Source organism: Sceloporus occidentalis, unplaced genomic scaffold (assembly GCF_023333645.1).
Source record: "Sceloporus occidentalis isolate IW3139 unplaced genomic scaffold, rSceOcc1.0.p SCAF_8, whole genome shotgun sequence".
In the NCBI taxonomy this organism is placed as follows: Eukaryota; Metazoa; Chordata; class Lepidosauria; order Squamata; family Phrynosomatidae; genus Sceloporus; species Sceloporus occidentalis.
In genome coordinates this window covers 13490225-13517854 of record NW_028316988.1, presented here as the reverse complement: position 1 = coordinate 13517854, position 27630 = coordinate 13490225, and the positions used below count along the sequence as shown (strand labels likewise).

General features: G+C 44.8%; 1 protein-coding gene across 5 annotated transcripts; it reads left to right on the top strand.

Moving 5' to 3' along the window:
• The first annotated feature begins 1132 nt into the window (after window positions 1-1132).
• Window positions 1133-27459, top strand: ENG (endoglin). Of its 5 annotated transcripts, none has more exons than XM_089534848.1 (15): window positions 1133-1494; window positions 6128-6294; window positions 11474-11539; window positions 15495-15657; window positions 16183-16348; window positions 16569-16710; window positions 17710-17887; window positions 18094-18239; window positions 19113-19265; window positions 19675-19713; window positions 20280-20393; window positions 20788-21030; window positions 21442-21511; window positions 24369-24464; window positions 25745-27459. In XM_089534848.1, the coding sequence occupies exons 1-15, from the start codon at window positions 1431-1433 to the stop codon at window positions 25870-25872; spliced, it is 1935 nt and encodes a 644-aa protein (XP_089390974.1). In that variant the 5' UTR covers window positions 1133-1430; the 3' UTR covers window positions 25873-27459. The 5 variants fall into 5 exon arrangements, with proteins under 5 accessions (XP_089390974.1, XP_089390975.1, XP_089390972.1 ...); XM_089534849.1 differs by having other exon boundaries at window positions 11474-11605; window positions 19116-19265; window positions 25754-27459; XM_089534846.1 differs by having other exon boundaries at window positions 11474-11605; window positions 19116-19265.
• Window positions 27460-27630: the final 171 nt, after the last annotated feature.

Genomic DNA, 27630 nt, shown 5'->3' with positions numbered 1-27630 from the left:
GATGACAACACCCCTGTTCCAAATAGGGAGACAATAAATGTTCAGACTTATTCATTCCCAGGATGAAAAGCAGGGTGTGCAACTGTTGGAAAGCCCTGTTTCGAAGAATGATAGACCAGTGATAATTCTGTGCAATTTTCCTTTGCACAGAAAAACGCATCGGTTTCTTTTTGGAGTAAAGGATAAAATAAAGAAAGTAGGATTTTTGTGCCAAGAAACCCATGTTTTTTCTCTGTAGAAGAATTCCTGTGCAACACTTCTGGAAAGCATACCCCCAACATCCATGAAATTATTGAAGTTTGGGAATATGGTGGCAACTTTATGGTTGTAGTTGCATGCCTTCAAATTGTGTCCGACTTACGGCGACCCAAAGGTGAAACTATCATGGGGTTTTCCTGGCAAGGTTTCTTCAGAAGAGGTTTGCCATGGCCTTCCCTTGAAGCTAAGAGAGTGTGATTTGCCCAAGAGCATGCAGCGGGTTTCATGGCCGATCTGGGAACTGAACCCTGGTCTCCAGCATCATAGTCCAACACTCAAACCATTAAGCCATGCTGGATCTCACACGCACACATACACACGCATATATATATATATATATATATATTCTAAAAAGCAAACATTGACTTTGCCATTTTATATAAGGGACACTATTTTACTATGCCACAGTATTTAATGGGACTTGAGTATCCACGGATTTCAGTATCCACGCGGGTCTGGAACCAAATCCAAGCAGATGCTGAAGTCCAAATGTCTTAATTTTGAGATCCAGGTGTGTGAATTTGCAGCTTCGACTCGGATGAGACTTGAAGAGCATTGTCTTCCTGACAAATCTAAAACCAGAATGGGGAACTTGGGTTGTTTCTCTCTGTCTGGGCATCTTTTTCGGGGGGCACCTTTTTGCAAGCACTGGTTGCTCTGGATCAGCAGGAAAAGAAAACTTCTTTGCAACTTTTGAAGAAGTTTCTCTCTGTCTCTCTCTCTCTCTTGAAGCAAGAAATAAAACAAAATAAAAAACCCTCCAGCAGCATTTCCTCTTGGCTGTTTTGGCAGGCGAGCTCTTTGGCAGGCCTTCCTCAAAAGGGAGTCGATTTCCTGCCTCTGCGATGGGTCACCATCAGGACTGAGAGCAGAGCCAGCCTCCAGCATTCGGGCGGCAGGAGCTTGGAGGAGAAAGAAGCAAAAACCGTGGTTCCCAAAGCCACCCCTGGCCTGTTTGCGGTGGCCTTCTTCTCCTTCCCCGATCTCCTGATCTTCCCCAAAGAGACCAAGGCTGGAGTGGAGAAGGGCCGAGGTGAACCGCCTGCGTGTCCCGTGTCCCATCCCAAAACGTTGCAGCCCCGTGGCAAGCTGCGCTCTTGGGCCACTGCCTTTGGACACAGGCTAAGGGAAGCTGAGGAGCAGCTCTGAGAACAACCCTCGAAGTAGACATCATGGAGAAGATGCAATGTCTAGCGGCCTTCCTCCTGGCCACCAGTGCCGCCTTCGCCAGGGCAAGTAAGTCTCACTTTTGGGCAACACCTGGACAGTGGTTCCCAAACTTTGGTCCTCTAGAAGTCTTGGACTTCAGCTCCCTGAATTCATAACTCTTGACCAAACTGACTATGGCTTCTGGGAGTTTCCAAACTTTGGTCTTCCAGATGTTTTGGACTTCATCTCCCAGAATTTGTGACCATTGATCAAACTGACTATGCCTTCTGGGAGTTCAAAAACATTGGTCTTCTAGATGTTTTGGACTTCATCTTCCAAAATTCATAACTCTTGACAAAGCTGAGTATGGTTTCTGGGCGTTCCCAAACTTTGGTCCCCCAAATGTTTTGGACTTTGGCTCCCAGAATTCATGACTCTTGACCAAGCTGATTGTGATATATTTTCCAGAATTGTTATGCAATGGTCTTTGGACTAAGCAATATACCATCTTTTATATAAGATTGTTTATTGCTTTAGTGCAAAGGCCATTGTAAACCATTTCTGGAATAGATCCAGTGAACTGATGATTGAATGGTGAATCAACACACAGGTTGTTGTTATCGTCGTCGTCGTCGTCGTCATCATCATCATCATCCGACCTGGGATAAAAGTCAAGAAAAACAATGACATTTTTCATTTGTTCCTAGAGATGTTTGTTGTCTCTGCTGCAATGGACTAACACTGACTAATGCAGACTCTTGTTAAAACAGCATTAAAGACATCTCTCTTCTGGGAGGGCTATCGAACCAATTTTAAATAATTTTAATTGTATGTGTACTACTATGAGCGTATTTTAATGGTTTGGTGGGAGTTAAAGTGGTGTCAAACTGGATTATTTCTGCACTGTGGATGCAGCCTGAAATCCCTCCATTATCCACTCAGAGAGTTTCCAAATTCTGGAGAGTTTGGGCTTTGCTCTCTTTGGCTGCATCCACACTGCAGAAATAACCCAGTTTGACACCACTTTAACTGCCATGGCTGAATGCTATGGGATTCTGGGTATCATAATTTGTCAGAGAGCTCTGGTGCCACAAGAAACGACAAATCCCAGGATCCCATAGCACAGGGACGTAGCCAGGGGGGGTTCTTGGGGTCCGGACCACCCCCTTCCATTAGAAAAATGAATGGTGTGTGCTGCTGCACTGCCACACTCAAGGCCCATTATAATGGTGGCACTTAGTCTGGACCCCCCCTTCCTAAAATCCTAGCTATGTCCCTGCATAGCATGGAGCCACGCCAGTTAAAGCAGTGTCAAACTGGATTATTTCTGCAGTGCAGATGCAGCCAATGTGACGAAATCAGTTTCTGGTTTGAAAGATGCTGAGGAAGGATAATGCGGGGAAGTGATGGGGAAAAGGTTGTTCTTAGAGGAAACCGCTTTATTGCATTTATTTCTTTGTAGGGAGAGAAAAAGAGAGGAACCTATAGAGAGAAAAATGCAAGGTTGCAGATTTGGTTTCTCTTGACATTTTGGTTCTCAGGGAAAAAAAGAAAGTGGAGGAAAGGGGAAACTGAACTAAAAAAAACCCAAAATGGCTTTAAAATATGTCAAGGAGATGAGGAATGGCTTTAGCAATGAGGATGAATTCTTCTCCCAAAGGAGCCATTTGATCAGGGCAAAGCGAGAGCAATAGCCTTTTCCCATGCATTTACAGTATATTCCCTTTTAAAAATACCACATCCCTATATTTGCACAACTACACACACACACAACACATGGGTTAATAAAAACAATGAAATAGGACAAGGGGGGAAAGCAACCGATAAAAAGGAATCTGGGAAAGTTTTCCACCCAGTTCTTGGTCACATCATTGCAAATAGAGACAAAAGGCAAAATCCAGATTTATTTCCACACATTGAGAGGTTGAAATTGATTTCTGCTTAAGGAAGTGAAGCAGGGTCAGCCCCAGTTAGTACTTGGATGGGAGACCGCCAACGAATACTAATGCTGTCGGCTATAGTTCGGAGGAAGGAATTGGTGAAACTGGCTATTCCTTTCCTTAGAAAAACCCTATGAAATTTATGGGGCCGCCATAAATCGACCCACAGCTTAAAGGCACAATATACCCATCCTGGAAGAACAGACTGAATTGGACCAGAACTTGCATTTTGCATTTTGCGTTGTGTAAATGGCATTTTGCAAACTGCATTTTGCATTTTGGAACAAAAATAGCAAGATTGATAAACCAGCCGCATGTGAGTCAAAGCTCTCAATATAAGCAATGCTGTTATTGTAACAAGTTATTTATTTTGGCAATGAAGAGGATGCAATAAAGGTACTTTTCAAAAAGGATGCCAGAAATCAGAATAAAGTTACTTTATGGGTGTATAAAGAGTAACTTTGTCTAACTTGAAAGGGTCACTTCTAAAGGGCATTTTGGAGGCGTTTGGACAATAAGTTTGTCATGTATTCTTTACCATTCTCCCATCAATTCTGGTGTTTTAAAAGGAACTAAAATTGCAAAGAATACAATGCAACAAACAAGTCCCACCATTCTCCTATCAATTCTGGTGTTCAAAGAGTAACCAAAATGCAACCTATACATACAACTAATAATTTCTACCATTCTCCTATCGATTCTGGTGTTTTGAAAGGATCTGAAATGCAAGATACAATGCAACTAGCCATTTCTCAGCATAAAAAGCATCAGCAGCGAATTGCTATTCAGTTGCTGTAACATGTTTGTTGTTGTCATGTGCCTTCAAGTCATTTCCAGCTTATGGCTAGCATAAAGCGAACCTATTACATGGTTTTTGATTCCCTGCATGGCCATAAAACCCACCAAATGATTTTTGGCAAGTCACACTCTCTCAGCCTCAAGGGAAGGCCATGGCAAACCTCCTCTGAACCAATCTTGCCCAGAATAGGTTCGCCTTAGGGTGGCCATAAGTCGGAAATGATGTGAAGGCACACAACACAACAACAAACTGATCAAATTGGGTTGAAAAAGTGGGTTTGGAGCAAATTTCTGTAATAAAAGATCACCCTTTGCAAACAGCAACAGGGAGCAAAGCAATGCGTGCGCATAGCAGCGAAAGGCTTATGGGACCTTTCTTAACCACCTTCTTGCTCAAACAACAGGCTAAACATCCATTTTTGTTGCAACCCATGAGATATGAGTGCCTTCCCACTGGTCCAAATGGCCTCTTGCCTGCCTCTATGATTTTATAGCATTGTATTTTAATTGTGGCTTGATGTATTTTAAATTTTCACATGTTGTACCCTGCCTCGAGCTTCAAGGAGAGACGGGAAAGAAAGAAAATGTATTATTATTATTATTATTATTATTATTATTATTATTATTAAAAACCCAAGCCAGACTTAGTGTATATACTCATGTATAAGTCCAGGAACTTTAGTCAAAAAATTGACCCCAAAAACCTGAGTCGACTTATCCATGGGTCAATGTACTGTATCTATTTATGTATAAGTCTAGAAACCTTAGTCAAATATTGACCCCCAAAAACCCCAGATTAACTTATCCATGGGTCAATGTACTGTATATAGTCATGGCTAAGTCTAGAACCTTTGGTCAAAAAACTGACTCCAAAAACCTGAGATGACTTATCCACGGGTCCATGTACAGTATCTACTCATGTGTAAGTCTAGAAATCTTGGTCCAAAATTGATCCAGAAAGTGAGTCGACTTATCCATAGGTTGGTGCATAATCTCCCTCCAACGCGAGCCACTGGTGCCACGTGGTTTGGAAATGGCGCATTTGCCGCCGTCTCCGCCAGGCTGATCTAATCTCTTTGCTTTTGTGCAGGAGTCGCACAGAGATCTCCCTCGTTTTAAAGGCTGGGAGGAAAGGAGAGAGAGAGAGAGAGAGAGAGAGAGGAGAGCCTCCGAAATAACATAAACAGATAAAGCGTGTCTGCGACGTTTCGGCGGAGCCATGAGGCTTCACTGTCTCGTCGTCGGCCTGGCGGTGCTTTTCCTAGACGGGCTCCTGGGCGAAGGGAAGGGTGACGCAGGCTGCGGAGGCCAGATAAGCCGGGGTTTGTCTTCCTCCTTGATGCGGCCGGCTGTGGGCCTGGCCTCGGTTGCTGTGGGGCGGAAATGCGGGACAATAGGTGGGCCGAGGACAACGCGTCATGGAAGCCGCCCAGGCCGCGACCTCCAGCGCGAGGGACTCGGAAGAACCCGGCGCATCCCGGCTTGGCTTTTCCTCCATCCTGCCAGGGAATATTGGTCCTCTTGGGTGGCACACAAACATCCACAGACACACACTTTTTGGGGTATGCCTTACACTCCCAGTGGTTGCATCTTGCTCTTGGACAGAATCTGGAAACTAGGGGTGCATCTGCATTGCAGAAATAACCCCATGTGACAACCACTTTAGCCACCATGACTTCATACTATGGAGTTCTGCAATTTGTAGTAGACTTGGGTATGCATTACACTCACAACAGTGGCATGTTGCTTTTGAGCAGAATCTGGATACTAGGGGTGCATCTGCACTTTTGCATCCTTGATGCAGAAATAATGCCATTAGGTCTTAGTCTGCCCCAGCTCTCCATTTCGTGCATGCTCAGAAACCATTTCGATGCTCTGCTCCAACCTTGACTACCAAGTCTAGCCTTGTCGAATGCCCTTCCTTCCTTCCTCCAGAGGAAGAAGTCCAAAATGGCTGACTTTGTGCTGCTTTCCTTTCCCAGGCCCAGTGAATGTCCCGGAGTGCACCCTTGAGCCGCTCACCAAGGACCACGGCGTCAAAGTGTTTTACACAACCAGCAGAGTCGCAAAAGGTTGCACCAGCCAAGGTCCCACGGATCCCAGTCTGGAAGTCCACCTTCTCTTCCTGCGGTTCAGCAGTCCCTCTGAGGTGAGCCGCTGGTTTTAAAAAAGCAAGAGTGAACAAATGGCCACTTTTTTTGTCCAGCCATCAAGGTTTGTTGTTGTAGTTGTTGTTATGCGCCTTCAAGTCATTTCCGACTTGTGGCGACCCCAAAGCGAACTTCTCATGGGGTTTTCTTGGCAACATTTTTTCAGAGGAGGTTTAGCATTTGGGAAGTTTGGGAATTGAACCCCACTCTCCAGAGTCATAGTCCAATACTCAAACCATTAATCCATGCTGGATCACACACACACACAGTGCATATATATATATACATACATTCCAAAAATCAAACATTGATTTTGCCATTTTGCCATCCATGGCTTTTGATGTCCAAAGTGGGTCCTGGAACCAAGCCCCAGCAGATACCAAAAGGCCCAGTGTATATTTAGCATCAACTACAGCTGTGCAGAATATGCCATTAAATTAAATAACACCAGTCTAAGGAGTTTATCACACTGGGGCTGATTTCAAAAGTAAAGAGAGTTTAAAGCGCATTTAAAACATACGGCAAAAGAAGTGGCCATGGCGAGTCGTTGCACGAATGATTATCACACGCAATGGCGCAAATAAAGTGATATTGGAAATGCAACTGTTGCTGAAATCCTGAAAATAAAAAGATGCATGTTAATGCTTCTGTGTGACCACTTTAATGGTGGGTTTTGTGTGAAATCAGTTTTTCTGGGATATTAATGGGATAAATTCCCGACCTCCTTTGTGTGATAAACAAAGAAGAAAATATGTATACAGACATGTTTCAAGGCATACTTCTCGCTCTGAGATTCCTCTCTGTTGTCCTGAGGACCCGAAAAAAGGGTCCAGACTCTGAGAATGAGGGTGAGCTTGGAGACCTGGAGTCCCTAGCATATCAATTCAATTTCTTTCTGTTCATTGCGTTTTCTCCATCTTTCGCTGCAAGTTGTGTGGATTTTCAATCGGAAAATAATGGAACCTTCTGTTCTGTGTTATCCCCTTGCTGTTTAATAATATAATTTATTCTTTAATTTGAAAGGTAGTTAAAAAGGATAAGGGGAGTTTAACTTGGGAGGATGCAATCCTGTGCTGACAACTCGCAGCAGAATTTACAAGCTTTTTCTTTCCTTTTCTGGGAGCCATAACCTTGTAAATTTCTCTCTGCAGCTGCTTATTCCTTTAGAAGAAAGCCAGGCAGGCAGTTGCGGAGGAAGGAAAGGGAAATGTTTGCAGGCATGTGAGGAGGAATCTGTCACACACATACACACACACAAAAATTCACATACCAATGGAGTGCACAGCTGCTTTGGAAAACACAACAGATGCGGTCATGGGCGTTTGGCCCGCCAGTTTTGGCAGGATCCCTTGCTAAACCTCATGAAATAGGAAGCAAAAAAAAGAGCTGTATAGGGGACATTCCTGACCCCAGTGAGAATCCAAAAATATTCGGGCTTCCAAATATATCTGCAATTCTGTATTGCAATTTAAATAGTGGAACCTTACGCATACTTAGCTACATAGCAGAAACTTTAGGGAAACCTGCCTACTTAATTGCAAAGGCGCAATTCAGAACATTTGCAAGAATGTCCTGATATGCATTAGGCTCTACCGATGTGCAGCCCTTGGCATCACTTTGTCTAGATGGGAATTGAGAGTGCCTGATGCGCATCAGTGCCCAATGTACATCTATCCCAATGTGCAAGGGTCTCAGTGCACAACAATTGCTGACACAGAAGTTTATCATACAGGATGGATCCCATGCAGAAATTTGATTTAAAGGGTATACAGGCATGCTTCAAAAGCAGGTTGTTTTTCACACAACATTCGGGATTAACCCAAACAGAAATTAGAAATAACTCGCAAAAGCAGGTTATTGCAAAGATGCATATCAGAATAATTGGTTAAATCCTGTGCAGAAATGGTTTTTTTTTTCAGATGATGTTTGTGTCAATGAGAAATAATGCTACAATAATGTTTTGTCGATGTGAAGTCGACAAAACCCATTCCTTTTTACTTCCCGAAATTAAAAATTGAGTGTGTGTTTGTCGACTTTGCATTCAGATTAACGTTGTGTTTTTTCTCATTGATGCCAATGAGAAATCCTTGCAGATTTTAAAATCCTGTTTCTGCATGGCATTCAACCAATTTATCTCTGTGTGATAAAGTCCATAGTAACATTACAGCAGACCCTTGTTGAATATAGATTGTGAGACTGCATGCTGTATATACATAAATATACGTTCACCTCATGTATAAGTAAGTCAAGGGCAGGTTTTGGGGCCAAAATTATGGATTTTTATATGGCCCATGTATAGGTCAAGGGTAAAACTTAGGGGCACTTAACAAAGGATGGAGCAAAGAAAAATGATGCCAAAAACGTACAAAATCCTGGCAGGCATCACTGTTTGTGCTCACCTTAAAAGCTGGATGGAAGAGAGAGTAAAGGAGCACCAGCAGATGGTTCCTTTTTGGATAAGAGTTAAAGCACAGTCCTTACATCGACCTATGGATAAGTCGACCCAGGTTTTTTGGGTCAATAGTTTGATAAAAATGTCAAGACTTAAGTATATGCAGTAGTTCTGTTCCCACAATCCTGCCCCCTTGAAATAAATTTTTTCCTTCCCTCTCCAAATTTCTAGCCCTGCCGAGAGTGAATCGTTGAAAATCCTGCGCAAAACCCACCTCTTCTTATTTGCGGAGTTCTCTTTCCCTTGGGAACGTCACCTGCCCCTTTTCTTGGGATGCCCAAAGTTTATTTCTTATGGATGAAGTTTTTAAAGTTATTACAGTGCTAGGAATTTGGGGAGTGTAGGGGAAAAACAAACATTGGGAGTATTCTTTATCCCGGACACCATGTTCTTATTTTGTCCCTGAGTGTTGCTCTAATCTGGATGGCCAAAGTGGCCCTTGGAGAAAAGAAATAAACACAAAGTGCCCAGGGACAGACCAGGGTGCCGAGGGTTTTCGGTTTCCTCTTTAGCTTTGTTTTAAAGGCCTGGGTGTGATGTTTATACTCTTTATTGTGTGTGGTGTTGGAGAGGGAGACAGGGTGGCTGGGCCTTCATAGCCTCAAGCCCTGCGCCGCTTTGCTTTCCATTGGGATTTAAGATAGGTTGGCACTTGGCAGAGACCGCCTGGGCAAGCGTTCCTTTGCAATATAGGACTCTGTACCATTTGTTGTGGGTCGTTTTGTGTTTCTTTGCTAGACAGGAGGGGGAAAACCTTCCACCTAACCTTCCAAATTAAAATGTGTCTTTTGGAACTGCGTTCCAGGGAAGCTATTTTAGTACACAAGGGACACTTTTGTCATTTCCAATTGCGGAAGAGGCAAGCAACTTTTCAGTTAAGGCTTGCTTCTTCAGCATTCAATATAACGTTAATGCATAACACATATGCTACTGTTTTCATAATGGGCTTGGGAAATCCCAGGAAAGGGGTCCCATGAACTAATGGTAGTCTGTAAATCAGAATTTGGCCATGCTGATCCTGGAATCATAGAGTTGGAAGAGACCTCAAAGTCCATCCAGTCTCTTCTGCCATGCAGGAACTCACAACCAAAGCATTCCCGACAGATGGCCATAATAAGTCGACCCATCTATTCCTTTGCCAGTAAATGGGATGGCGGCCAGAGGCTTGCGTTCCCTGTTTACACACAAGGTGATGGCAAAGGGATCAGAATCTGGTTTTCAGGAGACGGCTTCTGATGTCACAACTGCGGCATTCAGACAACTGGCTCCTCGCCTCGACCCGGCAGCCGGGGAGGGAAGTTCTGGGCAAAGCCGGGCCGTCTCCAGCCCGAAAAGAATTACTGGAAGCCAGTTTCTATAAGCAGATCCTCGTGCCCAAGGGGGCCTGAAGAAAGCCTGCCGCCGTGGTGGAAGGCAGAAAACAATGGCTTCTGAAAAAAGGCCCTGGGTTAAAAATAGAAGCCAAGTCTCCAGTGGCGCAGGTCTGCGGGGACCCGGAAGGGTCCCACAGTCACCCTACAAGAGTCATGTTTACTTATGGGGCTGAATGCCGTCGGGAAAGAGAGCGCCACGTTATCACGAGGCAGACCCAGGCCTCTCATATTGTGCGTTTTGGGTTTCGCCACATGTTTGTTTTCTTCCCACTCCCCGGAAAATTGAGAGGGAATTGTTTTAGTGGTCGAAAACAGGGAGAGACGGGCATTAGGCATCATGCCATCCATCTTTGGGCACAGACAGTCATGCCATTCCAGTGTTTGCTGGTGGGGATGGAGTCTGTCTGAATCCATTCTGGGCTGGAGCCTGGACTCTGAATGACGTATCTGAAGTGCTGGACCCTATCTGCAGACGGTTGTTGTCATTGTTAATAACATTGTTATTAACTCTGAGACTCACTGAAAGAAAGAGGTTGGCATCATGAGCTTTTGTAGACTTCTGTCTGCTTCCTCAGATGCATTCCTCCAAAAGCATCTGAGAAAATAGAGTTAAGGCTGCAAAAGCTCATGCTACCAACTTCTTTCTTTTGGTGTTTCTCAAAGGGGCTACAAGATCTCTCTATATACTGATTCTACAGACTAACACGGCTATATCTTTGAATTCTATTAACATTGTTAATAACGTTGTTGGTGGTGGTATTGTTAATTGCTGTCAAGTTGGTTCCAACTTGTGGCAACCTTATGCTTGAGAGACAGGGTGACCAGATGTCCTATCCACCTTGAATCCTATGCTGAGGAAAGGACATCAATCAATCAATCAATCAATCAATCACCTCTCTTTTCCCCCAAGCATCAGAAGACGTACACTGCAATATAGGAAAGCTCATGCTACCAGCTTCTTTCTTTCCATTAGTCTGAAAGGTACATACAACATCGATTCCCTCTTTTCCCCTATTGAGATGCATCTGCACTGTAGAAATAATACAGTTTGACACCACTTTACGTGCTGTCCTTCCATCCTGTGGCATCCTGGGATTCGTACATTTCCACAGTCTCTAGCCTTCTCCGCCAAAGCGCGCTGGTGCCTGACAAAACTGCAGATCCCAGGATGGAGCCATGGTAGTTAAAGTTATGTCAAACGGCATTATTTCTACAGTGCAGATCCACCATTGCTGGCCATCTTCTCTGTAAGGCCAAACATTTCCTCTGTGTCCTGTCCCATAAACCTCAATGCATCCCCTCTATTTTGAAAACCTTGACAACCTTCTTTTTTTCTGTCTCTTCCCCTTCCAGTTATTCAGCCTCCAGATCAACGTGAGCGCATCAGCAGAGAAAGCAAACCGAAAGTCCGTGTTTGTGGTGAGCTCCAATGCATATGTCCACTTGACGGTCAATACAGAAGGTCGCCATCTTACCTTCATCACTGTGAGTACTAAGCCTGGCCTCAGGATGAGGGAGAGGAATTGAGGATAATGTATGTCAGCTCACTGGTTAAGTGAAGCAGCTGCTTCAGGTGGAAGATGGTAGGATGAGGCTACTGAGAAACGATTGGAAGGTGTTGGAGGATGGAGTGTGGCTGCCTTCAAGACCATCCATGGTCTTGGAGACCATTTGTGGTCTTGAAGACCATCACTAGTTGTTGTGCACCTTCAAGATGTTTCCAACTTATAGTGACCCTAAGGTTTCCTTGGCACATTTCTTCAGAGAGGGTTCGCCATGGCCATCCTCTGAGATGGAAGATGGTAAGTGAGGCCACGGAGAAATGATGGGTTCAAGGATGGAGCATGGCTGCCTTGACCACTGTCCATGGTCTTGAGGACCATCACTAGTTCTTGTTGTGCACCTTCAAGTTGTTTCCAACTTATAGTGACCCTAAGTCAAACCGTAGGGTTTTCTTGGCAAGTTTCTTGGCCATCCTCTGATACTGAGAGTGTGACTTGCCCAAGATCACTGCCATTAATCGGCATGGAAGAATATTCTCCATTTTCCACTTCCCAGTTGAAAAATGGGTCTCCTGATGGTGAAGATGCGTTCATTCTGCCATAGAGATGCAGCCTAAGTTTGGAAAGACAAGCTTCTATATGAAATTTCGAGCAGTTCCTTTCTTTCTTTCTTTCTTTCTTTCTTTCTTTCTTTCTTTCTTTCTTTCCTCATCTCTCATCTTTTTAAATCTTTCATTCTTTGCATCTCGCCTTGTCTGGACTCTGGCAGTTCACAGCCCTAACCATCTGGAATAACTGGGAACTTGATTCCAGAGGAATTCTTGCTCATTCATTTCACAGCTGGACGAAATCTCCCAAATTCCAGTCCCTCCATTTCCATCAAGATGATAATAAACTAGAAGAGCTGAAGAGAGAGGCTGATTATTTGGAGATATGAGATTCCTAAGGGCTCTCTGGTCTAAAAAAAAGTGTGAGTTCTCAAGCTATAATTCCTTGGGTTTTCTTGGCTGGTGTCTACGTTCCTTTCTTTTGGGGACTATTTGTGGCAATTTTTTGGGTCTGCACTAAGGAGATCAATCGATCGATCGATCAATAGACAGACAGACAGACAGACATGGGGCCAGTGAGATATCATGGTTTGAGTTGTTAGGATAGGATCTGATCTCACTGGATAATTTACTACAGGAACAGTTACTTATCTCCAGGATATAATGTTCACAATAATGGTATATGTTTTGTTCAGACCTTCATTTTTGTTGACACATATAAACTGTCTTTAGTAGGTTTTATTCCATCCATATATTTATTAGGAATATATAGTTCTCTACGGTACTTGTATTATGTATCCTCTGTTTTGTAGTATTACTACAATGTGGTTATTTACATAATAATAGGGTCATTGTTGACAGTCGTTGAGCTGTGGTTTCGTCCCTTTGGGACGTTGTTGTAATAGAGTATTATGATATTGTTAGTTTCTTCCTAGCTATTTTTGTGCGTCAAGGTTCGCATCCCCACTTGGCCATCCATGCATTTTCCCAGCCTCCTTTTTCTAAAGCTCTCCAATTCGCCGGACATCATTGCATCCTGTAGCAGTGAGTGCCACGGTTTTAACCACGAACCTGTAAGATCACCAACCCAATGCTCTCCCTATGGAATAAATCCATTGCTATGCCATTCACCTAGCCTCTATTCCAAGGCAGGAGAGCTCACAATCCCCTTTGAAAGCGCATAACCCATCATCCTCATATAAGGAGCCCTGGTGGCGCAGTGGTTAAATGCCTGTACTGCAGCCATTCACTCAAAACCACAAGGTTGCGAGTTCAAGACCAGCAAAAGGGCCCAAGCTCGACTCAGGCTTGCATCCTTCCGAGGTCGCTAAAATGAGTACCCAGACTGTTGGGGGCAAATTAGCTTACTTGCTGTTCACCGCTATGATCTCTGGAATAGCGGTATATAAATAAAACAAATTATTATTATTAAATTATTATTATTATTATCCTGCAACACGCGGCTTGTTTGCAAGTCCGTTTCCTCTGGCTGTGGATCTGAGTGACCGGCTAGTTTTGGTGACGCACAAAACTAAGAGGGGGGAAAAGTCTCCCATTTCCTCTGTTTGGAGTAAGGTCAGGCCTGGCGCTTGGCTCCAGCCTGCTCAGCCGAGTGGGCAAAGCTTTGTAGAGAAATACAAAATGCTTTTCCTATTTGTGTCTAATAATAATAATAAAAAATAATAAAAAAGCCCGACAATGGAGTCAGGATGGGGCACTATCAGATCGAGCGTGGCACCACGGGTTTTGTGCCGGACCGGACGCCCTCTCCATTGGCATGGGCCCTCCATTCTCTGGCCGGGGAAGGGTCAAGAGGGCAAGCGGTGGTTTTGGTGGCCAAGATGATGACCCATGAGTCACACAAACCCCGTCCCTGGTTGTGTTGGTTGGCAAGGAAAGGGGGACCTACGGGCAGCAAGGATGATGGGCATCAGCCACCAGGCCTTGGAAAACCCCCCGGTTCTGCCAAACTGATTCAGCTTTCCTTGTCAAACAGCCAGCTCCAAATCCTTCCTTCGGGGAAAACCCGAAAACACAAGAACGAGGTGTTTTGGGGAAAGGGAGGAGAAAGAGCGTAAAGTGGGAACAGAGAAGGGCACATTTGAGCAGAAAATAGAGGAATATTTGGGAGATTTGCCAACATAGCGGAGCGGGCTGAGCATCGGAAACCAGGGTCCCAATCTCCGCTTGACCATGACAACCCATCTTGGGTCTCTCAAAGGAAGACCAAGGCTCTTAACAAGGCAATGACAAAACCTCCTCCAAACAAATCTTGCCAAGAAAACCCTTAGGGTCTCCATAAGTTGGAAACCACTTGAAGGCACACAACAAAAAAGATTTGTCGAAAAGAGTGGTCATAAGTTGGAAATGATTTGAAGGCACACGGCAACAAGAGTGGGAGAAAGCTGGCACCATTTTTTACTAGGAATGGAAGAAAATCTGATTCAGTTTGTCTTATTTTGTACTTTTCGGGCTCATAAGTGAACCGATATGCTGCACTTTCCCAAAATCCGCACTTCATGGTGTTGCTATAAACGTCAACAGGCAACCTGAAGGCACATATTTGTTTTGCAAAGTATGACACAAGTTGCTCTTTGGAAATGTCGGAGGTTTGCCGCCAGCCTTTCAAAGGAGTTGCTCCTCCTGAGTTAGATCAATTGTTACTACGCCTGGCTTTTTCCAGATTCCTCAGCAGACAACAATAGGTTGTAAAATCGCTTTGATCCTGAGAGAAGATTAGCTCTCCGGTTCTGCACGGCCTCTCTTTTTCTTTTATTCCTTTATTCCCATTGCAGAGGTGACCATGGGGTCAAAAAAAGTCCGCTTGCACTCCCCTTTTCCATAACTTGTGGGTCAGAAAGTGTATAAATAAATGCTCCAAAGTGTAGCTGATAGAAGTCGCTACGTGGCCCAGCTCTTCCCTTGTCATGCCAACAATGCTTTCCTGTTTCCTCCTTGGATACGCAAGTCCTTTAAACTCTGGCTCATGTCCCTGGATGGCCATCATTGCAAAGCAGGGACATACCCGCCTCCAACTATCCAATTTGGCAGGAATAATCTGGATTAATCCTCTGCCTTCCCACTTTTTCAGTCCCGGTTTCTCTTTCTTCCTCCCGCTTTCCTCTGCTTTCTCCAATTGCTACAAGCTGAGTGCAAAATGTGAAAAACAATTTTGCAGTCAGTTTAACAGAATCTGGCCAGGTTGCTTACCTGTAACTGTATTTCTTCATGTGGTCATCTGCAAATTCACACAAATGGGTTATATCTGCACCTGTGGGGCCTTTGCAAGTTGTTCTTGTTTTGACTCTTCTGTTTCTTTGACAGGCGACCAGATGCATGGTTCAAGGAGCCAACATTGAAACCCAGCAAACCAACCTGTCTTCCTCCAGCGAGGAGCTTCTGCAACAGATGAAAAAGGACCACGGAGGCGTCTCCTCCTTTGCAGAGTTAGAAAACCCTCGGCAGATCCATTTTCATCTGGACGGAGGTCAGTGCCATGAAGATGGCGTCTCTTCCTCAAAGTGGGGTAGGAGTAAAGAGGGTGGAAAAATTTAATCACTCCAGATACTGTTGGACATCAGGTCCCATAACCCCATCATTACCCTAAAGGCACCAGATCCAACATAGGACCCAAGTTGGCAATTGGGTTTCACTCATTGATTAAGTTTGAATTTATTTTCCATTCATTGATTAATTGGGTTTCATTCATTGATTTTGAATTTGGTTAGGATTAGAACTGGGCCAAAGGAGACCCTTGAAGCCCCAAAGTATGGTCCTTGGGACCCCAAAGTGTGGCTCGTCCCAATGTCCCCAAAGCCTCCAGGACTCAATTTAAAACAAACCTCATCCAATGAGAAGTAGTAGTAGTAGTAGTAGTAATAAATCTAAGCGGTTGCTGTGGCTATTTGGCTGAGCCCATCTGGGCTGGAGGGGTCATGAGTGAATCTGGTGGTTCTTCTGTGTTTCTTCTGGGATGGTTTTCCTGCAATGATGGTTCTTCTGTGCTTTCCAGAACCCGGCTCCAACCAAGATTGCGTCCCTGAGAAGAATTTCAATGCCGATCCCTACCTAGAGTTTGAAGTTGCCTCCGACAACGTCAAGGGCTGTCTGTCGTCTAGTGGGAACCCACAGAAAGAAGCCCACATCGTATGGCTCCAGCAAGATCCTCAAGGCTCCAGGTCTTTTGCTTATGTTGACTCCAAAAACCAGTGGATTTTAAGCTTCAAAACTAGATGAACCACTGGATGTTAAGCTTTCATCTTAAAAACTAGATGAACCAGTGGATTATTTTGCAGGGAAGGGATTCATCTGAACTATATTGTGTTTGAATGGCATATATGGGCTGCTAACTCTGCTCAGCTCTGGACCTGACCCACCATCCTTGGCTTTGTTTTTCAGCCCCCAATCAGTAGATCTGAACATCGAACAGAAGTGTGATGAAGGAGAACCGGAGAACCAGCTGCCCACACTCCTGGTGCTTAAAAGCCACACCGGTGTGACGTGGAACATTGGACAGATGTTTGATTCCTTGAAATTCTTGGTAAGAGACAGAAACATCACTGATGTCTTCTGTAGGTGGTAAAATTCAAACATATAGCCATGTGAGTCTGGAAAATCAGTATGCAAAAGGATCTTGCAGCACCTTTGAGAGTAACTGAAAGGAAGAAGTTGGTAGTACAAGTGCTACAAGATCTGATAAAATGGACTGAAGTCTGTAAAAGCTCATGCTGCCAAGGTGCCACAAGATCCTTTTGCATACTGCTCTTCCATAGGCGGCGGCAGTAGTGATTGTTGTGTTTGTTGGCCAAGATGGTTGTGTTTGTTGGTTAAGATAAATACTGTACCACCCAACTGGCAAATGCCCTTGTGGCATTTTGTAGTCAATGGAATTATTGCGTATCCGCAATTTTGCAGAGAAGACTCCGCTCTGGCCATCATCAGTTGGACATCCCTGTTCGAAATTGTCCAAAATGGTCAACCCTCATGCATAGGGCAATGGACTGCTGCATACGTCACCCACAGGATTCTGTCCATTGTGTGTTTGTGGAGCACTTCAATGACAATTTTTACCAGACAATCTTGCAGAAAACAGGAGAAGTCCCATTTTGATGAGGCTGCAGGAATGGCTGCTGTTCTGGAGCTGGGACTTAGGTTGGTGCACCCATGAAAACTCAATTTATGGCCTTGGGCAAGTCACACTCTCTCAGGGAAAGGGAATGGCAAACCCTCCCTTAAAAAAACTTGCCAATAAAACCCAGGGAGAGGTCCGCCTTTGGGTTGCCATAAGCAAGAGAGGATTTGAAGGCACAGAACAACAACAACAAGCCATTGGACTCACCTGTTAGTTAGAGCTTTTGCTGCTCTGTGGAGCACCTGCCATTGATAAAGGGTTCAGACAAATCATGCTTTGTATGCACTTGGGTTTTCCTTTTTGTCCTGGTGTGTTAGAATGTGAGTTGTTGGAATATCTGCTTTAAAAGTGCAGCCGGGACCGTCTACCTTCTCCTCCATGAATTTTGGCTTTCTTTTCCTCCTGCAGGTATCAGGGAAATACACGATGAAGAAATTTGGGGCTGTGCAAATGCCAGGTGTAGACTTGCCAGACAGCAAAGAAGGCTTGCTTGCAGAGTCCCGGAGCAAGGAGTTTGCATTTGTGGCTTCTTATACGGAAATCCCGTCTGCCAAAAGCATCACCTTGAAGTTGGAGAGGGTTTGCGGTGAGTCTCCTCATTTTCAAGTTGCAAAGAGGGGAGTTGGCATGTAGCTTCCATCTCACCCTTTGATGGATAGTACCAAGTGAATGTTGGCTCTTTGGGTGAAAGAGAGAGTAGGAAACTAATCTAAGCTTCGCCAAGGCGAGATATGGCATCAAAGCTTGGCAAGAGGTTGTTTTAAGACTTCAATTTTCCAATGCTCACTTTAGGAAGACAGGCAACACCGGTGACAGAGAAACCACAAATGGAGGGGGTCAGCTTGGAAAGCTTCATGCAAGGCCTGATAACAACTTGGAAGCCATGGAGGTGTTTGGACAGCGGCATCGAGATCACCTTGGCCAAAGACTACTTGAGGGTGAGTAAACCAGTTGTTGGAGGAACAAGAGAGAGCATCCTCCAGAGTCTTGCAGAGAAAATACAAGTCAAGAACAGGCTTTCCAGCTCTGGAGGATCTCAGGCTCCAAACCTGAAACCTACTAGAGTCATCCATCCATCCATCCCTTTATTTATATCCCACCTTTCTCCCAGAGTCAGACTCAAGGCAGTTTAGACAAAGGTGGAAAATTGCAATAAAACACATATATGGTGGGCCTTCCATATTAGCTGGGATTAAGTAAATACACAAGAAACCAAATGCAGAATAAATAATAATAATAATAATAATTAATAATTTGTTTTATTTATATACCGCTATTCCAAAGATCATAGCGGTGAACAGCAAGTAAGCAAATTAGCAAATAAGCTAATTTGCCCCCAACAGTCTGGGTACTCATTTTAGCGACCTCGGAAGGATGCAAGCCTGAGTCGAGCTTGGGCCCTTTGCTGGTCTTGAACTCGCAACCTTGTGGTTTCGAGTGAATGGCTGCAGTACAGGCATTTAACCACTGCGCCACCAGGGCTCCTAAATAAAACCACAGTGTTGAAACCTTCGGCTGCAAACCCATTTTGCAGCCAAAACGGTGTGACAGCCTGATCCTATCCATTTTTATTGCCAATTATTTAATATCCCAAACCTTGGTGGCAAGTAAGAAAAAATGTCACAAGATGACAGAGTGGTGGAGGAACCATGCAACACTTCTTTCACTCTTTCGCACGTGTCGCCTACCCAGATGTTCCATCTCAACCACTGAACATCTGGCCTTGGTGAAAGAGAAAGATGTTAGACGTACCCTTCCTCATTCTTTTTCGCACCCATCATCCCGCTGTTTTCCTTGTCTGCCTTTCTCAGCAGGCCTTGTTCGAAAATGTCACCAAAGTCACGGACGTCACGCTACAGGACCGCAGCTGCAAGGCGACGGACAACAACACCCATTTCATCCTGAGAAGCAAACTAAGGGAATGTAGCACTTATTTGGAGAGGGACGTTGTTGTAAAGAATCAGGTCAGCTCAACGGCTTTGCACGCTTCAAGTGCTCCTTCCGCCCCATTTAGTAATTACGAAAATAGTAATAATGCACCCTTTTTGGTTTGTGTACAAATCCCACCTTTCCTTCAAGGAGTTCAAAGTGTCCATAGTTTGCATTGCCTGCTCCATCCTTATATCCCAGTGCTTTTTGGCTTCTGTTGTCAGTGAGGCACCAAATTTGCTTTGGGTTTTATTCTATAAAGGCCTAGATCTTGGTCGATGGGGGTCTCATTCCTCCATACTTTCCCTCTATGGACATTTTTGGGGATCTCAGAACTTTCCGCCTTCACCAAAATGATCATTCATGGAGCAAATCTATATGTAACCTCATTTGTGGATATACACCAAATGCTTACCTCTTGTTTCTTTTCTCTTTTCATTTCAGCTGGTCTTCAGTCTCCATTTGCTTCCAGGTGAAATCATGGTAAGAACAGAGAGATTGTCCTCCTGAAAACCTAATAATCCATGTTGTTAGTTTCTGTAGTAGTGCGGCATCAATGTTCATTAATTCTATTAAACCTTCAAAAACATGGGTTTTTTTAGTTTTGAGAAATCCTGGGATGCAAAGAATCCTGGAATGACAAGAATCTTTGCAACTTATTCCACACGAAGTTTGCATGCAGTTGATTTTGTGCATAAAACAGCACTTTTCTATCCAAGAAGTAGCTTTTTGCACAGGAAATAATATGTCTGCATGGAATTATTTTCTGGGCAGAAAAAGTGGCTTCCTGCACGGAAAAAGCTGCAATTTCACAAGTTTGCATGAGTCCCTTTTTCTGTACAGAAAATAATATTACTCCGCTGGTGGTTATTTAAGGCATGAGGCACCGATACAGGATCTCAGCCTTAGGAATTGAGTATTACCAAGTATTTGGCAACCTCTTAATTGGGGGTTGCCATCAGCTGCTGCTATCCCAATATAAATGTTAAATGGAAAGACGTTCTGCTGATGTATGCCTACCTGATGTCTCCGTTTTGCTTCTGCCACAGGTGCCATTTGAATGCGACCTCCCTGAGAAAGTCTTTCTCCAACTATATCCCTCACCAGACTTCGGATCAGAACCCACCACAGTTGTAGAAGTCAACAAAGCCACCTACGTCCAGGTATCCCCATTGACCTCCATAGTTTTAGTGGCGGGAGAGTAACTGTCAAGAAACTGGGGCTGACATCAAGATTCCTTGGTTTAGTTATAATAAGGATACAGGGATAACCAGATCTTGCAATCCCTGCATCTGCACTGCAGAATCAATGCAGTTTGACACTGCTTTAACTGCCATGGCTCCATGCTATGGAAATTTGGAGATCTATCGTCTTGTGAGACATTTAGCCATCTCTGTTACAAAGCTTTGATGCCACAACAAACTACAACTTTCACGATACCTTATGATAGAGCCATAGCAACATCAAAGCGCATTATTTCTGCAAGGCAGGTGCAGCCCCAGCTTGACCCTTTATAGGGAAAATAATATGACTTCTCCCCTCTGCCTTTCTGAATAGGTGCAATTCCGGACAACGGACCTGAGGGCTCAACTGCAAATCGAAGACTGTTCTCTCCAAACGGCTGACAAAACATCCTCCCAGTTGCTGATCGGCGGTGGGAACCCACTGAGTTATTCTGCTAAGTTCTTGGACTCTCCCAGTTCGACCATTAGCCGCTTCAGTTTTGTCTACAAGTCTGGAGAAGAGCAATGGGCAGCGTCTCAGGCGACACTCCTTTGCAAGTTGCATCTGCACAGCCAGGTGAGAGGTTTTGCAGTTCCCTTTGGCACACTCTCTCAGCCTCAGCGGGCCGAGTTGTGTTCGAAATGCCACCCCTTTGCTCCCCATTGAGGTCCAGTTCAAATGTGCAGCACCTTAAGCATGCGCTGAGCATATTTGTTGTTGTTGTTAGCTGCCTTCAAGTCATTTTTGACTTATGGCAACCCTATCGTGGAGTTTTCCTGGCAAGCTTTGTTCAGAGGTATTTTGATGTTGCCTTCCCCTGAAGCCAAGTGTGTGACTTGCCAAAGGTCATCCAATGGGTTTCCATAGCCAAGCCAGGAATCAAACCCTGGTCTCCAGAGTCATAGTCCAACATGGCGGCTTAGTTGCTGCATAATGCACACTTCCCTAACAAACCCTTCAGTCTTGAAACCCACTTCTCTTTTCCAGCTACATGGCGATCATTACAACGAAACCTCTTTAGAGATGACGTTCAAAACCTCCAGTCCTCCATCCCACAGTGAGTTAACAACTTGTATATATTTAATATACAAGGAACTTAATGTACCAACTCCTATTAGATAGAGTTTATTCTGTAGAATACAAGTTTTCGCAACTGGTTTGAAGAATCCTGCAAGTTCTTTCAAGTTCCAAATGCAAGATACGCTTGGAACTTTGTTTCATGCACAAAACTGCTAGGAATGTTGTGTATAAAACTTACGTTCAGGCTATGTTTATAAGGTGTATACAGAACATAAATGCATTTTGTGTTTAGACTTGGGTCCCATCTCCTCTGAGCATGCACAAAGTGCATGCTCAGAGGTGCAGCATTTGCCTTCTGTTTCCATCTCCTTCTTAGCTTAGACTTCCTTTTGTTCCCATTCTCCACCACAATAACCCACACACTCACACATACACAACTGTATGGCTTGATGCCATTGCTATGGCAGTGTGATTGTCGCCTCTCCATGGTGACAGCTGGGCCGGCGCTGCAGATGGCGGGCAAGGCGCAACTTTCCGGAAAGTGTGCACCATGACCTTTGCTAAGCAACATAGCACACCGAGCTGCGGCTGTTGTGTGTGTTTGTGTGTGTCTGTGTAAGAGTTGTGCGGCCAAAGGAAGCTGTGGTGGGATGTGAGCCAGAGCCAATGTCAACAGGCGCCATAAAGGGATATGGTCACACTTGGATAATGGAGATGGGGAGGGGGGAAAGCGTTCTTTGACGCATCTTACTGACAGCCCCAGACAAAGGACAGTTTCTCCCCATTTCCTCCTCCGAAGATACAAGGGCCATCTGCAATGACTCCTGCCGGCCCAGGACACATCAATGCATCTGGAGGAGGCTGGCCAGAGGTCTGGGGAACTTCAGACAGATGATAAAGGGGAAAGCAGGAGGAAATGAGCATCACCATAAAGGATGTGCAAGAGATAAGATGTCTCCTTGAGGCCAACCGAGAGGAGATGCCATCTCCAAGTGCATTGTCCAGAGGGGCCTCTTTGTCTCATAGTCTTTCATAATAGATTGATAGATAGAAAGAATGAAAGTTAGTTGGTGCTGGTATGTGCCTTCAAGTTGTTTCCAACTTATGGCAACACTAAAGTGAACCCATCACAAGGTCTTCTTGACATGTTTCTTCCGAGGGGATTTGCCATGGCCATCCTCTGAGGCTGAGAGAGTGTGACTTGCCCAGGGACACGTCTGAGCTGGGATTCAAACCCTGGTCTCTAGAATCCTATTCCCCCATGCTGGCTACTCATATATATGAATTTGTCTTCTTCATTAATAACTTTTGCCATCTTGACCACGTTCTGGTTTTTCATCCGGGAAAAATGTTGGCAGATAGGAGAAAGGGTTCTGAAATATTCCTGAGGCTGCTAGGTTTGGAGAGCAGATTTCCTCCCTGTTTTTGGTTTCGGCTTTATGGAAGCCCACAGTATTTCTGTTGCAAAAGGTGTCCCAGGGCAGCGGTTTGCTCTTCCGCTTTCGTCGCCACAATGGCATCCCTGTTGGAAAGCCGTTTTTGTCCCCAACTCCCCAGCGAAGGCGAAGCGTGGCCCTCCTTCCTCGGCCTCCTTTGCCAAGCACCATTAATGGATGGTTTCCGTCCTTCCGGATACCTTGCTTCCCTCCTTCCTGCCTCTGTTTTGGCCGTCTCCCTCAGGACGGCAAGATAACAAAGCAAGGAAAGACTTTTGACACGAACCCAAGCCCAGGGAGGATTCATGCGGCACATCGCACACGTCGGTGGGGGTTTCAATCGACCCTCTGTCGTGTTGGTTTGCTTTGCAATGCCTTGTAGGCACCAGGTGGCTTGGCCATGCAAGCTTAGGGAAATATAGTTTCTGCTGGATTTTCAGGACTCTTCCACATCGGTCTAAAGAAGTGCTGGTTCTCTGGATAGAGCGCCTTAGGTTTTGTCAGTGTTTAACCAGTTGTTTCCAACACTCAAACCACTACACCACACTAACTCTTCTTGCACTATAGGGCTTTTCTTGAACTGGGGTATATTTTGCTGATGCGGTCTTATATAACCTCCAACTGCAACTATTTGTCAGGGATAGATCTGATTAATTTGATTAATTGAAGTCACTGCAGAATAGATTTCAACTGAACATTAGAAAGAACTTCTTGACAGCAAGAGCAGCTTGGCAATGGAACAAATTCCATAGAGAGATGATGGGGTCTCCTTCTCTGGACATCTTCAAAAAGACACTGGACACCTCCCTGTTGGAGATGCTTTACCTCATGATTCCCAAACTTTGGTCCTCCAGGTGTTTTGGACTTCAGCTCCCAAAAGCCTCAGCCAGTTTGGCCAAGAGTTAGGAATATTGGGAGCTGAAGTCCAAAACATAAGGAAGACTAAAGTTTGGGAACTACTGCAAGATCCTGCATTGAGCAGAAGGTTGGACTCTATGGCCCATGAGCCCCCTTCCAGTTCTGTGATTCTAATCTTCTGTAGTCCTCCTTTTTAGCTGCTTTTAAAATGTCCCAGTTTCTTTCTCCTTCTTGCACTTTCCCCCTTTTTTCTTCAATTGCTGCAAACTGAATTAAAAGTGCCAAAGTACTCTGCACCCAGTTGACACAAGACTAGGGAAAAGAGAGAATGGGGTGGGATTTTCCCCTTCCCAGTAGATTCAGGCAAAAGCAAACTGCTGCAACCTCTCCAAGTTTGTATGTTCTTCCTCATTCATGTCTGCTACCATTCTGATGTTGCTTGGCTACATGTGTTCTGGTTTTCAATTTTGGAGAGTATGCTGATGCCCATTGGGATGGAGGACAGGGTCATGATAGGTGCCCACAAGTGAAGAGAAGATGGCTGGTGAATATGAGCAAAGGCACACTCTTAACTGTTGGTTTTCTCTTGTGCATGTCAAGGCCTAGGAATTGGGACTGTGCTGGGGATAACCTTTGGCGCCTTCTTGATCGGAGTCCTGCTCACTGCAGCATTGTGGTACATCTACTCACACACCCGTAAGTACTGGCGCCTCTGAGACGTGGCATTTCTTTCTGTGTCGCACTTAAAGATGAGTCTGGGAAGAAGAGGGAGGCAGAAACAGACACATGTGTACTAAGATTTGGGCTAAAAAGACCAGAATCCTGGTGTTGTCCCAACTGGAGTTGATCCATTAAATCAACTCTTGGGTGGTGAACCAGTCCTTTGGACACTTGCATGGATTCACCAGGTGTACTTTAGTTGGGATGAACCCAAACTTTCGTCCTCCAGGTATTTTAGCCCTAGACAACTTGGCCATCAGTCAGGGATTCTGGGGGCTGAAGTCCAAAATATCTGGAGGACCAAAGTTTGGGAAGTACTGGGATGAACAGTCACTCTGGATGTAATCTGAGATCTGGCTTTGCTCCTCCAAGACAGATGTTTCAAAGCAGTGGTTCTCCTCATCCAACCCTTTGAATTTTGGGGATTCCCAGCATCCCTGATCATTGGCCCCGCTGGCTGGGGTTTTCTGGGGGTTAGTGTACAAATCAAACTGGAGGAGCAAAGGTTGGAAACCATGGAGAGCAAGGACCTAGGTAACTGCTTACACCAAATCAAAACGCTCTTGGTCCATCCTTTCTACATGAGAGACGGGGACCATGTGCATCTTATGCACATGCAGCTCCCGTCATTCCTTACCATTGGCTGTGTGGGTAAGGGCTGATGGGAGTTGCAGTCTAACAACATGCGGAGAACCATGTGTTCCCCATCCTTTCTCTGTATCACCTGCAGCAGTTCTTTTGGAGTTCCTGGAAGCATTTTTTTCTCATCCCTACCTTGAGAAACCCAGGACCAAAAGTGGGACTTTCTATGTGGAAAGCATGCCTTAAGTCCCAGTGGGTATGGGGCAAACATAACCAGCATCCTCAGCATCTTTGCCCTCCCAAAATCCTTCACTCCCTTCCCACCTAGTTCCCAAGTCAACATCCCAGTCTGTCTGCAGCTGGAGCACATTGGGTTTTATATATATCTGGGAAAGAGCCAAGGAAAACCTCCATCTTTATCTCCCTTTCCGATTGGTTTGGCCAGACTTAGGCCCCTGGGGAAGGAGGGCTCTGGTTTTCTCTCTGTTCGAAAGAGGAAAGCCATTGCTGTGAACGAGGGGAAAAATCGGGGTTTATCTCCATAGTGAGGCAGGGTCAGGAAATGCCACCATGCGCTTTCGGTTGGCTTGTCAACCCGTGATCCAGAGCAGCTGTGCAAAATCTCCCACTTTCCGCTCAACTGTTTCCCGTTTTTATTTTTTCCTCCCCGTAAGACATTCCAGGCCCGATGGCGAAAATGCAGCCGGTCGCAGAAAACCCGCCAGCTTCGGAGAGCAGCAGCACCAACCACAGCATCGGCAGCACGCAGAGCACCCCATGCTCCACCAGCAGCATGGCATAGCAGCCCCCGAAGCAAAGGGACCCTATGGATGCCACCTTGGGGAGCGCAGACAAGGGGAAGTCTTCCTGCTTGGACTCAGGTGGACTGTTACTGTAAGAGGGTATTTAAAACACACACAAAAAACCCACACATTCCCCTACACGCTATGCTCCTAGTTTTCAAAGGAGTGACTATTTTAGCTGGCACTTTAAAGGCAACTTTGTGGATAACCATCTGGATCTCGAAAAACAGAACATCTTACCAGCTTGTTCATCATCCAGATCTCCAAAGAAGCAGAACATCCTACCGTCTTTTTCTTCATCCATTATCTCCAGAGAAGCAGAACATGCTACCAAGTTGTTCATCATCACCACCATTGTTTGGATAGATTGCCCATGCCATGTTCTCTTTGGAGAGTTAGCACAGCTAGTTGTGAGATGGCAAGCACAACTCTGGTCAGTAGTACTCTTCTGGGAAGATTCGTGTCCTGTGCTTTCCTGAAATGAAGTTGAACACACAAATATCCCCCCAAAAAAATGCAATACAAGGACATTTTAGAGGCCAAAAGGAGCAAGCCATTGCCAAGAAAAGGTGAAACAAAAAACCTTTCAGGGAGAGAGAGAAGGCAGTGCTTTGTCCCACTAGTTGCAAAACCAAAGGAAGGGAGTTTGGACCTTGTCTGTTCCAAAATACTTATTACTGTACTTATATAAATAGTTATACATAGAATGTATTTTGTATCTTGTGTATACAGGGGAATAATGCTGCGTCTACTCAGTGATATGTTTTCTGATGGTCGGATCTAGGGCAATAGGAGATGTGACTTTTGTAACATGACAAAATCCTATGTGTTTGACTTTGTCCAAGCCATAAATTCCTGGGTGGTCATTTGGTCCTGTAGGAAGCAAAACTGTATGACGCTTTTGGTGGGAATCAATGGGGCAAGAAAGGGAAGAAAGTGTCATAGACTCAATTGCATCACAAAAATCCACATCCAACATAATTTGAACGCTAAGCCTCCATTGATTCATGGAGTTGTGAATGGTGGGCTATGTATGACTCTGGAGACCAGGGTTTGAATCCTAGCTCAGCCATGGAAACCCAATGGGTGACCCTAGGCAAGTCACACTCTCTCAGCCTTAGAGGAAGGCCATGGTAAACCTCCAAGAAAACCCAATGATAGGCTCACCATAGTTGACTTGAAGGCACATAACATCAACAACACCAACACAATAGAAGCCAATGGGATTATGGCAGGCATTCAGTCCCTGGTCTGAGTAGTCATCTACTTATTGGAAGAGTAAACATGAGATGCCATTTATGGTTAAGAAACCAGACCTATCCAGAGTTCAAAAATCCCACCTTGTGAAAATGACTGTATGGATCGGGTCCAATGAAGCCAAAGAACTTGGCCACCTTTGCTCAAAACAATGGAAAAACTCCCATTTCAAGGATGCGGACCAAGATGCCCTTCCTTAACCAACCTCAAGAGATACCTCCCCACCAATGAGTCACACCTGTTTTGATCTGTAAATATATATGTATTTTTTGTACTGAACCAACTGTAACCTCAGTTATTGTATAAAATATATTACGTGTTGGACTTAACATTGTCGAGTCGTCTTTTGTAAAGCCAAGGGCCAAACACTGCCGATCTTTTCAAAGCGGCATCACTCGCCAATCCAAGTAGCACCGAAGTCCTGGATTAAACTATTATATAGATGTTATGGATAAAAAGGCTCACATGAAAACAATAAATTTGTAGTTTAACACAGCATC